At 32.9% G+C, this 12,617-nt stretch overlaps 1 protein-coding gene across 2 annotated transcripts in view; it reads left to right on the forward strand.

The window, feature by feature from the left end:
- LOC142328072 (phosrestin-2-like) overlaps nt 1–12,617 on the forward strand; it is a 726,802-nt gene that overhangs the window by 682,198 nt on the left and 31,987 nt on the right. For both annotated transcript variants that reach the window (XM_075371544.1, XM_075371545.1), the window contains one exon: nt 7,426–7,561. In XM_075371544.1, coding sequence (XP_075227659.1) covers nt 7,426–7,561 — 136 coding nt within the window. The remainder of the gene's footprint in view (nt 1–7,425; nt 7,562–12,617) is intronic.

Raw genomic sequence — 12,617 nt, forward strand, 5'->3', positions numbered from 1 at the left:
TGAAAAATTACAGATAACCTGTATTTCTGTAGAATCGATAGCGAATTAAAAAGTGGTTATTTAATGTATTTCTGTGTATAATATAATACGGTATATATATATTTAGTTTTTCCGGGACTTTCATAGCTTATTCTACTCGTGAAAATAATGGAAAAAATTCATAAAGACTAATTCATAAAATTCTTCCTTTGCGAGTTACGGCTAGTAAAGCATTTGGCTCGGATTTCGGCTATCCCGTTGAAATCAGGTCGCACTGAAATTTTTAGAATTTAATTAATAGGCAGAATTGGCGATTATTTATGGATTTTGTCCTAAAAAATTGAATAAAATAGCTCCCAGAACCGTATCGTCAGTAGTTTTTGACAAATCTAGGTTAAAACCGACAAACCGGGGGTAAAAACCCCCTGTTTTGTATGTTTTACGTACAATAACTTTGTTAAACGGGTAACGAACACGTAAGACGTTTAATAAAACGCGTAGAGAATCTTAACCTGATATAAACGGTGTAAGACGAGTCGAGTAAAAAAAGAATAAAACAATGTCGTGAACGGTGAAACGAGGAATTGCCGGTTCGTAACTAGCCAGCCCGGTTGACTTTTCAGGACCGGCAGTGAATGCATCGCGTACCAGATCCCGCAGTCTCGTCGTTAACCGAAACTCTTGTTCCGGTTTGTTAAACCAAGCTTCCGGTCTTAAAGTCGTATTTCACCGACGAATAGACTTGCATATACGATAGATATTCCGTTCGGCGCTTGCACACAGTTGAACCCGCATAATTGACTGAAACTTCGTTAACCAAAGCGCGCGCTGAACCTTCTGTTGCGGAGTCCATACCTCGAACGACAACTTCTGACAACCGCATTGCGAGTCGTTTTCCGTCGACCTTAAGAGTAAACAGGACAAATCCTGGAGATATTTCCTGTCGCTTGAGCCTACGTTTAAGAGGTTACGAAGATTGGTTTTCTAGATGTAGGCCGTTACTTTTCGATACCTTTACCTCAGACACCCTACGTGAACGTATTAAATATAAAAAGTACATATTAAAGTACAAAATAATTCAGACGACGTTCGTGAAAACTATTTCAATTCCAACACATGTTATTATGTATTACAGGATACAAAATATACAAGTTTTTTTATAATTAGTGTTTTTTTTTAAATACTCATCGACAAATTTCGCTAAATAAAATCGTTTCGTATTTTCAATCAATTTCTTGGAAGATTTTTTTAAATCGTTAAATAATAGCGTATTAGAAATGACAACCGAAGCGTAGTGAAGCCCTTTCTCGTAAACCGAAGTATTACGCTGAATTATAGGAAAACGATTTTGTAGTCCGGTGGCGAATATCGCTGTTTTTTAATAATCGATTCTTCTTTTTTAAAGAAGATTGCACGTTCATAAATATAAACGCAAGGACAGACATTTAAAATTTTCTAAATATCGGTCTACACAAATCGTACTTGTAGAAGCCGAACAGCGATCTACCGCAACCCATTTTTGTAACTCGAGAACTCGCTCTAAAGTTTTGAGGAAGCCCTACAAGATGATATCGTAACGGGTAGAGAAGCTTCCAAAAAGATGAAAGAGAGAGAAAATAAAGAAAAAAGACGGCAAAGGCGGTCTTTCTTGAAAGGACTTGCAGAAAACCGTAGAAGGTACGAGGGACAACGAAACTTATTACGCTTTAACAAACAAAAGGACGAGAGTCAGAAACCGGTACTGCAGATCTGGAGATATAAATACTGACGGGGACCGGCGGAGGACGGTTTTCAAGTTCGAGTTCGGTGCAGCCTGCGATAAAAGCGATCACAGTAAGCGCTCGGTAACAAACGAACGAAGAGTGCGTCACGTTATCTTCTTTCATTTTCGATATAATCTATTGTGGCTTCCTCAAAAGATAACGTTAAATTTTGGATATCGGTTGAAAATAAGAAGCCACAAGCGCCATAAGCGAGCTATTTGCGAAATGGAGTGAAAGCGACTGTATTTTATTCGTTCGTAAAATGTAGGGTAGTACTTTCGTAAACGGTAAACGGTAAAAGTAACTGATACTTGCAGAAAGTGATTATCGTATACATTTTCATATTAATATCGTCAATTCAATATTAGTTTCCATCAGCTATTTGTAGAAACCGTAGAAGTTTCTACAAATAGAAAGTTTAACTTCTGTAGAAGTTCGAAACTGTATTTGACATTTATAATCTATTCGCTATTAAATTAATTTAGTATTTAATTATAATTTGTACATTATAAATTATTTATAAACGTTTTTACTTGTGCTATCTCTCAGTATCCGTTTAGAACCGCCAACACGCGACAATATCAGACCGATAAATACGTAACCGTAATAGATATATTTAATAACGATTCGTTTTTAAAAGCGAAATTAGTAGAGGAGAACTATATTAAAAATGTAATTATGTGAACATTTTTTACTTTTTAAATAATAAAAGTGAATGAAATAATATCCTCGGATTTTTTATTAAGTTTATATTTTTAATATCTAATGATTTTATGCAAAAATGAATGAGCTAAACGCTAAATTTATATATATATATATATATATATATATATATATATATATATATATATAAATGAGTATAATATCGACGATTACAAAAAAAGATAATACAAACCTAGTGCAATAGTACTAATTCTCTTTTATCGGCGATAACGAAAGAAAAACGTACAGAATATTTTAACACCGGGATTAAATTAAAATATACTTCTTTTTTTTATTTATAACAATAGAAAAAAGCTCAAGTTACATAGAAATACAACAATCGTTTAATCTTCTCGTGAAATGCATTAAAATGGACAGTTTTCCGTAACTGTCACTATTAATAAACCGTAACTTAACCCCGTCACGCGTACCGCAAACGAAAAAATAATATAAAACGATAAACAAACCCCAAACAAATATTTTTATTCACTCTTTTTATAATCCGTGCATTTGTACGTGTACATTTATAATATTTGTAACCCTTTAATACCGAACGACAAGAACATCAAAATACGATTCACGTAAATTTACAACAGTCATTTTTATTTGCGTTCGTGTCATCGGTTGTTTTACCATTATTTCAATTAAAAAAAAACTTAACGCATTAAATATCCATAAATTAAAAAATCAGTAAAAGAACAAGTTTTTTCCTAACGTTATAAGATTAGTTAAAAATGGATTTTTTTTTTCAGTTCTTAATAATTAATTGTCCGCAAACATACAGCTAAAAAATTCCATTTTACGAGAGTTTATCTCTAAAGACGGTTAAATGTAAAAAAATCTATTCTGAAAACTAATAAATATTTTTTATTTTTCTTATTTTTAAATTCTCATAGGGCACCACGGATCGTAAGACCGAAACATTTTTCAATTTTTACTGTTTTTCTCTAGAATATAGTTTGTAATTCCCTCTTTCCAACGACGTTTCAAATGGCTATATGCGTTGTACGTAAAAATTTTATCACAAAATTTTGACTTTCAGCTTATTTCGTTTTCTCTTATTTTATTATTTTTCCCCTGATTATTTTTACGTTTTACTACCGCATTGCTGTTTAAAGTTAGCAGCACAGCTTATGCGGTTTGTAACCGAGTTGAGTATAATATCCCGTACAAAATCTTACTCGTTTATGTTTTCGTAGAAGTGTGCTGTGTTGTGAATATTATTTATTATCGGAGTGGATTATTATTATTTTTATTATTGCTATTATTATCGTTCTTTGTAGTGTACATAGCTACATTTAGTCTATTATGCCTAGATTGAAAGTCGGTTTTAAAAAAAGAAAACACGGGTTCAATTACAAGAATCCAGCAACCCAAAACATTTCTCCTGTTGTTTTTAGCAACACTAAATTTTTGACGTCTGCAGAAAAATTACAAAATTCTTTTGATCGTTATAAAAATGTATCTATGTCAGATCCGTAACCGTGCATACATTGGTTCGAATCCGACTTCATATACGCATATTTTTTTTTTTTATTTAAATAAATTGAATAATTATTAACCTCTGACTGAAAAAAAATTAATTAAAATTAAAAGTACAAAAAAATTTATTTAATAACTTCTGATTGTTTTTCCACATATATATATTTTTTTGTACTTATTATCGAGTCGCTTATAGGTAAAAACTTTTTTATAATCGGATGTTAATAATTATTAATAAATTAATAATTAAATTAAATTTAAAAAAACAAGGTATATGTACGCGAACATGAAGTTTGATTCGAACCGATGTGTCTTCCCCTTGTAAAATTCAAATATTACATTAATTAAAGTTTTATTTGGATATAACTCTGAAACCGATGAAAATAAATACCTCTTATGATATATCGTTGAAAAGCTCTCGACGAGGGCTACTGCAGTTAAGAAAAAGTCCAAAATCCAAAGGTTTTGGATTTTGAACTAGTCAAAATGGATTCAGGGACGGTCAAAATGAATACTTCCTTTACTTTGTACAAGGAAGTAAAAAGAATCAAGATAAACTAGTCGAATGAAGCGGTACTACTTGCCCTTTGGAATTTGGAGTATGTATTATTTTTACTCGAGTTTTATATCTAAATCGTGAAATTTTGTTCGATAATACATTTAGAGTACGAATATCACTTCAAGGTACGTACGACTACGCTAAACACGTTTAACCTTTTGGTCGCCGACCCAAAATTAAATATATCTCAAAATTATCTGTATAGACGATGAATTTAATGGGATTATTGAGAACCTCTTCTTTCTTTTGAAATCGATTTAAAGAAATAATAACCGATTATTTCAACTTAAAGAAAACGAACACAAAATTTTGTATTAAAAAAAAAACAACAAAAATTACGTAATTTCAAACGAACCGCCAAAAACAATATTTTAAATAACTTAAAACGTATTGAAAAAAAAAAATAGAGAGAAAATAAGTACGCGAGAAAAGGACGTATATAAGAAGAAATAAGTAAAATAAACCGGTGAAAGAAGAAGATGGATTGAAGAAACGAAAACTACGAACGAACGGAAATGACAAAAATTATATCTCTGATACATCCCCTCTCTAATCGACGCTACAGAGTTAAGACGGTCCGCTGTAGCCAATGACCGACAAATTCACTGACAAAATTGTGGTCAAGAGAAGAGAGAACACCACCAGGAAATTCGTGACTTAAAAGTAGAACAAAATAATAAAGAATGCGGCGCGCATCTCAGGAATAAGGAGACGAGGCGACGAAGGTAACATCAACTCGGGAGAAAGGAATTAAAGTGACAACGTGAAAGATTTAAAAGAATTTATTAACCGTAAAAACAAAAACGAAAAATAAGTAAATAAAATCACCTAAGTTCAAAGTAATGACCGTTCAAGGAAATAAGACTGATGAAAAATAAGTCGTTCGTAAAAAAAAAACCAAAAGTATGAAAGAAAATATAAAATTTCATTCAAGATAATAACATACTACAAAATTTTATAAATAAACTATAATCAATTAAACATTTTTAAAAACTTCTCATAATAAATGCACTAAAAAGTATAAAATAAAAAATATGTAAAAAAAATATTTAAATCACCAATAAAATATTTAAATTAAACGCACGAAAAGTTAAAAAATAATTTTAGAACGGTATCTCAGAATGAATATGACGACAAGCTTTGACGGCGATATGTAAAATTACGTGAAAGTCGCAACTTCAAATTAAAAATTTGATGTTTTTTCCAATTTTTTCTTATGCGTGATGAATGGCCTAAAGAATGAGGGTGCTAAAACCATCGATTTTTTTTCGGATATCCGGTACATCTCAAAAATCAATGCGTTAATATATTATACGCACGATATACATGTTAATATTCGTTCATTTATTTAATTAATAACGTTAACACGTTCGTTTAATGTGCTTGCTAGTTTTCTAAATCCCTTTACAATAAAAATTGAAGAGAGACAACTTCTGAAATAACATCCCTTTCGAACCTACAAATTAATTATACTAACCTTTAAACCGGTTTTATTACTGCAAAACAACAAACGGTCTGAGTTATAACCAAAAATCCTGAAAGTGAAATTTTATATCTTTCGTCGATACCTGACGTTAAGCGAATCAAAAAAACAAACCGGCAAAAAAATTAGATTTTTTATTCGAAAGAATTTTTAAAATACGTTTATAATGCGCCAATAATTGTCGAAGTTTGGTAAATTTTTTTTTTAATATTCACATAAATATTTTAATGCCACGAAAATTTACCCCTAAAATGAAATGTATCGACGAACCGTATCGTAATTAAACCGTTGTTATAATTATTTTAACTTACAGTTATCTATTTATAGAAAACGGTATTTGATTAACTCATTTTAATTTCGATTGAAATCCGACAAATTATGTTCCTACATAGTGTATAAATGTTATTGATATTTTAATAATTATACATACTAGTAACTTAAATTTTATAAGTAACGCTACTACTTACGGCTAATTTAAACGTTTATATTTTTTTATACTTAAATAGTAATAATTTTAAATTAGCATTTGTTTAAGAAATTTCTTCCTCAATAAAGGGGTGAGCTCGAAGAATGCTTAAACTCCATTTTTGAACGATAAAAGTGTTTGTTTTTTTTTTTTAATATATATTCTGTTAAAAAAAAATAAGTAAACGTTTTTAATTAATTTTCTAAAATTTAAAATATTACTTATTTTCACGTCATCGGAAGAAGAAGAGGGAGAAGAAGAAAATGAAGAAGGAAGACCCTCTACTCGCCCCAACATCACGGACTGTAGTCCGGAACAGAGCCCAGCAGAGATGCGTCCTGGAAGGCAGCCATAACAGAAGTGGATGAAGAACTTCTACAAAACCTCTCCTTTTAAAACTTACAAGTTAAATAAAATAAACCAGCAATTGCGACTCCTACGGAGGAGGGGTCGCATTGCTCCCTCCTGATAGTTGGTGCCCCGTTGTGGCGTATTCCTGCTAACCTATTAAGCGTTAGCACCGAAAGGACTCACTGGACGGTCTGAAGGGGAATTACGTCGGGAGGACAGGCTTTATAAGTCTAGCCTTCCGCGGTCGGCCCATAAAATGGGTTCGATAACGCCGGTTCAACAACGGATTGGAATGCAACTAAATCCGTCTTAAAATCACTAAATAATAAACAAAACTTGAAAAATTAGACCCGCCATTTAAAATTACCTTTTTAAAAAACACGCCCGATTAGAATCATCCAGCAGCAAGGGACTCTGTCCAGGTTCTGCGATAAGTAGGGAGAAATAAACTCCCGCCAACTTTGCATTCCATATTTTCACCTTGTTACACTATAGAATTTAAGCTATTGAAATTTAATTAAAAAATCAAGCTTTGTAATATTTTTCTTTCTTGATAAAAAAAATTTAGATATTTTTTTATAGATATAAAATTACAGAGCGTTGAAAGATATAATTACTGATATTTTTTTTTTTTTTACAGAGTATTCAAGAAATCATCGCCCAATAACAAACTGACGTTATATTTAGGAAGTCGAGACGTAGTCATATCGAATACTAGTATAGATCGAATACAGGGAGTAGTTTTAGCCGACCCAGAGTATATACAAGATCGTAAGGTAAGTTTTATTCAATTTAAATTTGAATTTACTGTAGTACAGATAGGATTTTAAAATAATAACACTAAAACGATAATAAAATAACAGAAAACGTATTTTTTAAACGATAAAGGTTACCACTCATTTTGATAACTAGTGTAAAATACAGAGCGGCCCGAAAGGCACAAGACCGTTCTAAAATAAAACAACTATACTTTCTACTCGTACTCGCATATATATATATATATATATATATATATATATATATATATATATATATGCTTTCACAGATGAATAATAGAAATAACTTTTATTTATTTGTAAAAATTACTTCCTTTAAAAATCCAACTTTTACTCTACACATTGACGCGCGTTTTCAAAGGCGTGTAGTATCACGTGCGGTAATGTTTGACGGATGTCGACCTTCGACTGTCGAATAGTCCTAGGATTGTTACGGTATTTTATATGTTTTAAATAACTTGTCGATCGATTTCAGTTTCGCGAAATTACCTTTCTTTCAAAACATTTACCTTAAGAGTTCCTTCGCGGGACCGCCGTACCTCTCGCGTGTCTTCGACTGAGGGATGCACGAAATCGTCCGGGACGTCTCGATACCTTTCCTCGGTGACGTTCGGCGCAAAAGTAAGGACCGAGAATTCTTTCCGAATTTACACCGTACCGAACCGTTAATTTTACGGAGTATAATTCGCGTCGGTGGACTATTCTTGAGTTTTCCATCTCCCGAATTCGGATATTTTGTTTTTTAATAAATCCGTTTAGGCGGAAGACCTCATCCGTCACCCGTAACGAGGGCGAGAACGAAACGTTTCTTGGATGGATCCGGACAACGTACGCTAATCGTGACCGATGATCTGTTCGGTAGCGAGGTTCGGGACGCGCCCAGCTGCCGTCGGGTCGATCTTGAAAACTCTTCGACGATTCGTCTTCCGCGCTGAATGTTGTCCTACGACCTCCCTAACGCGGTAATTCATTTGTAGACTCCTGTATTTCCAACGGCCGAAATAAGTTACGTATTGCTTGTTCAGATGGTTTTTGTCTAACACCAAAATGACGAGTGTAAGCTCTCTGCAGGAGCACGATTGATTGTCGATCGCTGAAGAACTTATAAATAACTTATATGAACTTTTTTCTTTACCGTCACCAGTAGAACACGTCCCGAAAGTTTGTTACAAGTTTTGTTCAGTTTTGTTTTAATAATAAAAGTTTTTTTTCTTTTTCAGACTTTATTACATCAATTTTCTCAGAATAAAATGTTATACTCGTCTTGATAAGAAAATTTAAGCATTTATTAGTCATTTAACAATGTATTGTACTTCAAACCTAAAAAAAGGTCTTATTCGTCACCGAAATTTTCTGATTTAAGTTTGACGTCATGAAAACTGCACGAGATAGAATTCTGGGACGTGTTTTATTCGAATTTTCAGGTCACGAAACATACAAAACCATCAATTTTACCTCTTATACAACGCGTTGCAAACTTCAGCACGACCACATTTCACCGGGGGAACTGAAATCCAGGCGAAGGTTTTCGCTAGTCTTAACATGATTACAAAGCGTTTTCGGACATATGTTTGTATGAATTTTTCTCCTAATTTCAAGCTCTAAAATCAGTTCTAAAACGATTTTCTTTTCCTCCTGAATCATATATATATAAAGATAGTCGAGTGTCCCGTTAAGTCGATCGTTGATAAAGATAGTCCCATTCAAGTCGAGTGTCAAAAATCTTCTTCTTTCGCTCAAAAAGACCTTTTCGGACCACTCGGGTTCATCACCGGTCAATAAGAGACTATAATCAATAAAATAACGAGATGTTTGGTTACTAAGGCTAAGCTCGATTAAAACTGTCAACCAGATGTCAATGCCAGTTCGCTAAGTTGAAATCCCTATATCTATAAATGTAATATTTTTTTCTAAATACTTCAACTTGTTTTAAAGTTATAAACTTCCAATATACTAAGATTATTTACTAAGCTTGTAAACTTACGTCCATTAGCGATCAAGTGATGCGCCATATTTGAAAAAGATTCTTATTACTTTTAAACGCCCTCACATGTTCTGAGAATCTCACCCTGAATGATCTATCAGTCTTTCCTATATATATATATATATGGCATCACAGGCCGTGGAGTTAATTTTATATATGTCACTTAAGTTAAATTTGTCGAAATTTCGAGAAAGAACTTTCTCCAAATGTTATTTACAGGTTTATATGTAATCGCGTAGTTCTCTTTATCGTAAACGTATTTTACGTACGTGTTGGTTTATGTAATTATATAGAATATATTTCCTATTACGACTTAAAAAACGATTCAACTGAAAAGAGAATAGCGTCCTTGTTATCAGATTTCTTATGTAAATACCGCCTGTATATAACGGTAATGAAAGATTCATCGCAGCCATATCTTTTATATACTTCAGTCCATTATCCAATAATACTTTATTACAGCCCTGTGTACCATAGCATTATAAGTGTTACTTTTATGCGACCACGGGTTATTTGAGTATTAATGAACAGTCATTATCGGTGCTGGAGGGTTTCCTATATACACTTGTTTCAATTTGGTTATTGTTATTAATTTTTATGTTTACGTCCAAAAAATGACCGAATGTTCCGAAAGGGCCTTTTTGAGTGAAAGAAGAGGATTTTTGACGTTCGGCTTGAATGTCAGTTCACCTTACTTTAAACAGGTGTGTATTTGTTAGCTTATAACTATAAATAATTAATTATATCAGACACGGGACAGCGAGACACACGGGACAAAATTTACAATTCCCTACAGAAATGACATTAGTTTACACAGACAACTAACTACTTACTAGCTCTACTAACTACTTACATAGCATCGGAGATAAAAGCGGTACTTCTCATAGTATCTTTCATCGAGGGTAATGATGTTCATCGTAGACCTTGTGGTGAAGAGAACGAAGGGGTATCATTAGAGTAGGACACACACATTTTGGGAAACTTGAGTCAACATTTGAGCAAGCCTTAGTAAGTAAACATTATAGTGAACGTTCTGAAAGCGACTCGTCTCATATCTCCTACGATCGTTGCTAAATCAAGCATAAAAATAAGATAAACGGTAACATACAGTAAATTCAAAATACTATGACAGTACGTATTGTTTTTTGCTTTAATAGATTTTTAAACCGGTGAATGTACACGAATAGAGGAATAAGTGTAGAATGGAGGTATCTCCATTATTGCAAACAGGAGACGGGAACGCCTTCGTGCTATCTGGAATTAACAGTATTTTGTAAAATGGAAATAACAAAAGACCCGTCACAAGATCAATACCGTTACACGTAACTACTGACCAATTTATTAACAACAGAAACAACGTTATTTACAACCGATGAAGAAACAAAGTAACAATAATTTAGTGTATAGTACTTGTAAAACAACGAAACCGCAAACGATAAACGATCTTCTCTTGTCAAAGCTGTGTATTGTAACCGAACAAAACCCCCTCAAAACTAAATCTTACCGACGGAATACAATAACGGCAAACGATAATGGACCAAAGCAAAACAAATTATTCATCTCAGAAACTACGACGAAACACGAGTTACAAATTTAACTTCGAACCAAAGCTAAAGTTATAATAGCTCTTTCTCTCTGCCTTTCACAACTCTCTCACAAATTCTCTCTTTCTATGACGTAACAAATTTTCCCCGCTAAGAAAAGAATTTTAATCTATTTGAACCGATGAATTTTTTAACGGAGCGGATTAATTAAATCATACGACTTTAGTCAGGGTTTAAATATTAGTTTACGAAATAAAAAAAAATCGATGTCGTTAAAAATTTAATTAAAATAACTATTAAATAACCAATAAAACAAATTCAAATTTGCGTTTCGGTCATTAGATCGATATTAACTTCTGGAGATCGGTTTGAGCTACTGCATCTTCAGTAATCGTCTGAAAGGTATTGTTTTTTTTTTTGTTTTTTATTTTTTATTTTGACCGATGGTTCCTTTTAGAGGTAATAAGTAAAAATCGGTACCCGTGGAACATGAAGTTATTTAGTTAGCACGCAGTTTTTCATTATATTCAAAAATCTTTTAAGTTTTGAAAAATATTTATATAAATTACGGTGACGAATCTAGTGAATAGTTTATTGAAAGAGATAGATAGATAGGAGTCTGTCTCAGGACAGATGATACGATCGAGCGTGTAATTGAACGGACGAGGAAAAAATACCGCCAACAGCACGGGAAGTGAAATAATGAAAATGTCAGACTGAGAGCCAAAAAGCAAGCAGATAAAAATGCGCTTTAAAGGAATGTTTGTGGGGAAGTGATTTCTTCAGAGGGAAAGATGTAGGCTTATTAACACCGCAACCCGGGATATCTACGGCAGGGAAAAGTCAAAAATAAGAATTCATAATGAACATAACTGAAGTAAGATGAAGTAATAATCGCAATAAGTTTACCTAACTACGTATGTCAAACGTCTTGTATATTATAGTAATTATAAAGTTGTACATTATATGCGGTTCACTTTTATAAATGTGTATGTGTATATATTTATGTGTCTGTGTCTCTATGTGGGTTTATCTCTCTGTCCTCTCTCTCTCTCTCTGCGTGTGTGTGGGGGGGGTGCGTGCCTGTACGCGCGTGTGCGCGCGCGGGGGGTGTATGTATGTGTCAATGGATGTAGCTATCACAAAGATAAATATGAAATAAGATAAAATTTAAAAGAAATAAATAAATATACGAATCTAATGCGACTGAAACAATGCATTCTCCAAGAACGTATTGAAAATCATCCACTCCAACCTTGGTATTTTACCTCTTCAAACTAACCCACGAAATTGATTTTAAATATTTATTTAAAAACGTAGATTACAAGAAGAGGTGCATAAAGTATACAACGCTAGCGCATCAAAATACACAAGAAAAGGTGTGCATACATACGTAAATTAAATTTTATATCTGCAAACTCTTCAGTCGATTCTCTCTAATCTAACTTGAAATGCCCTTTCTGATTTTCTTTAAACAAAATTCCATATTATCTTACGCTTTACAAACACAGACCGCTCTAAATAAATC

The sequence above is a fragment of the Lycorma delicatula genome, chromosome 7 (genome assembly GCF_047948215.1).
Source record: "Lycorma delicatula isolate Av1 chromosome 7, ASM4794821v1, whole genome shotgun sequence".
In the NCBI taxonomy this organism is placed as follows: Eukaryota; Metazoa; Arthropoda; class Insecta; order Hemiptera; family Fulgoridae; genus Lycorma; species Lycorma delicatula.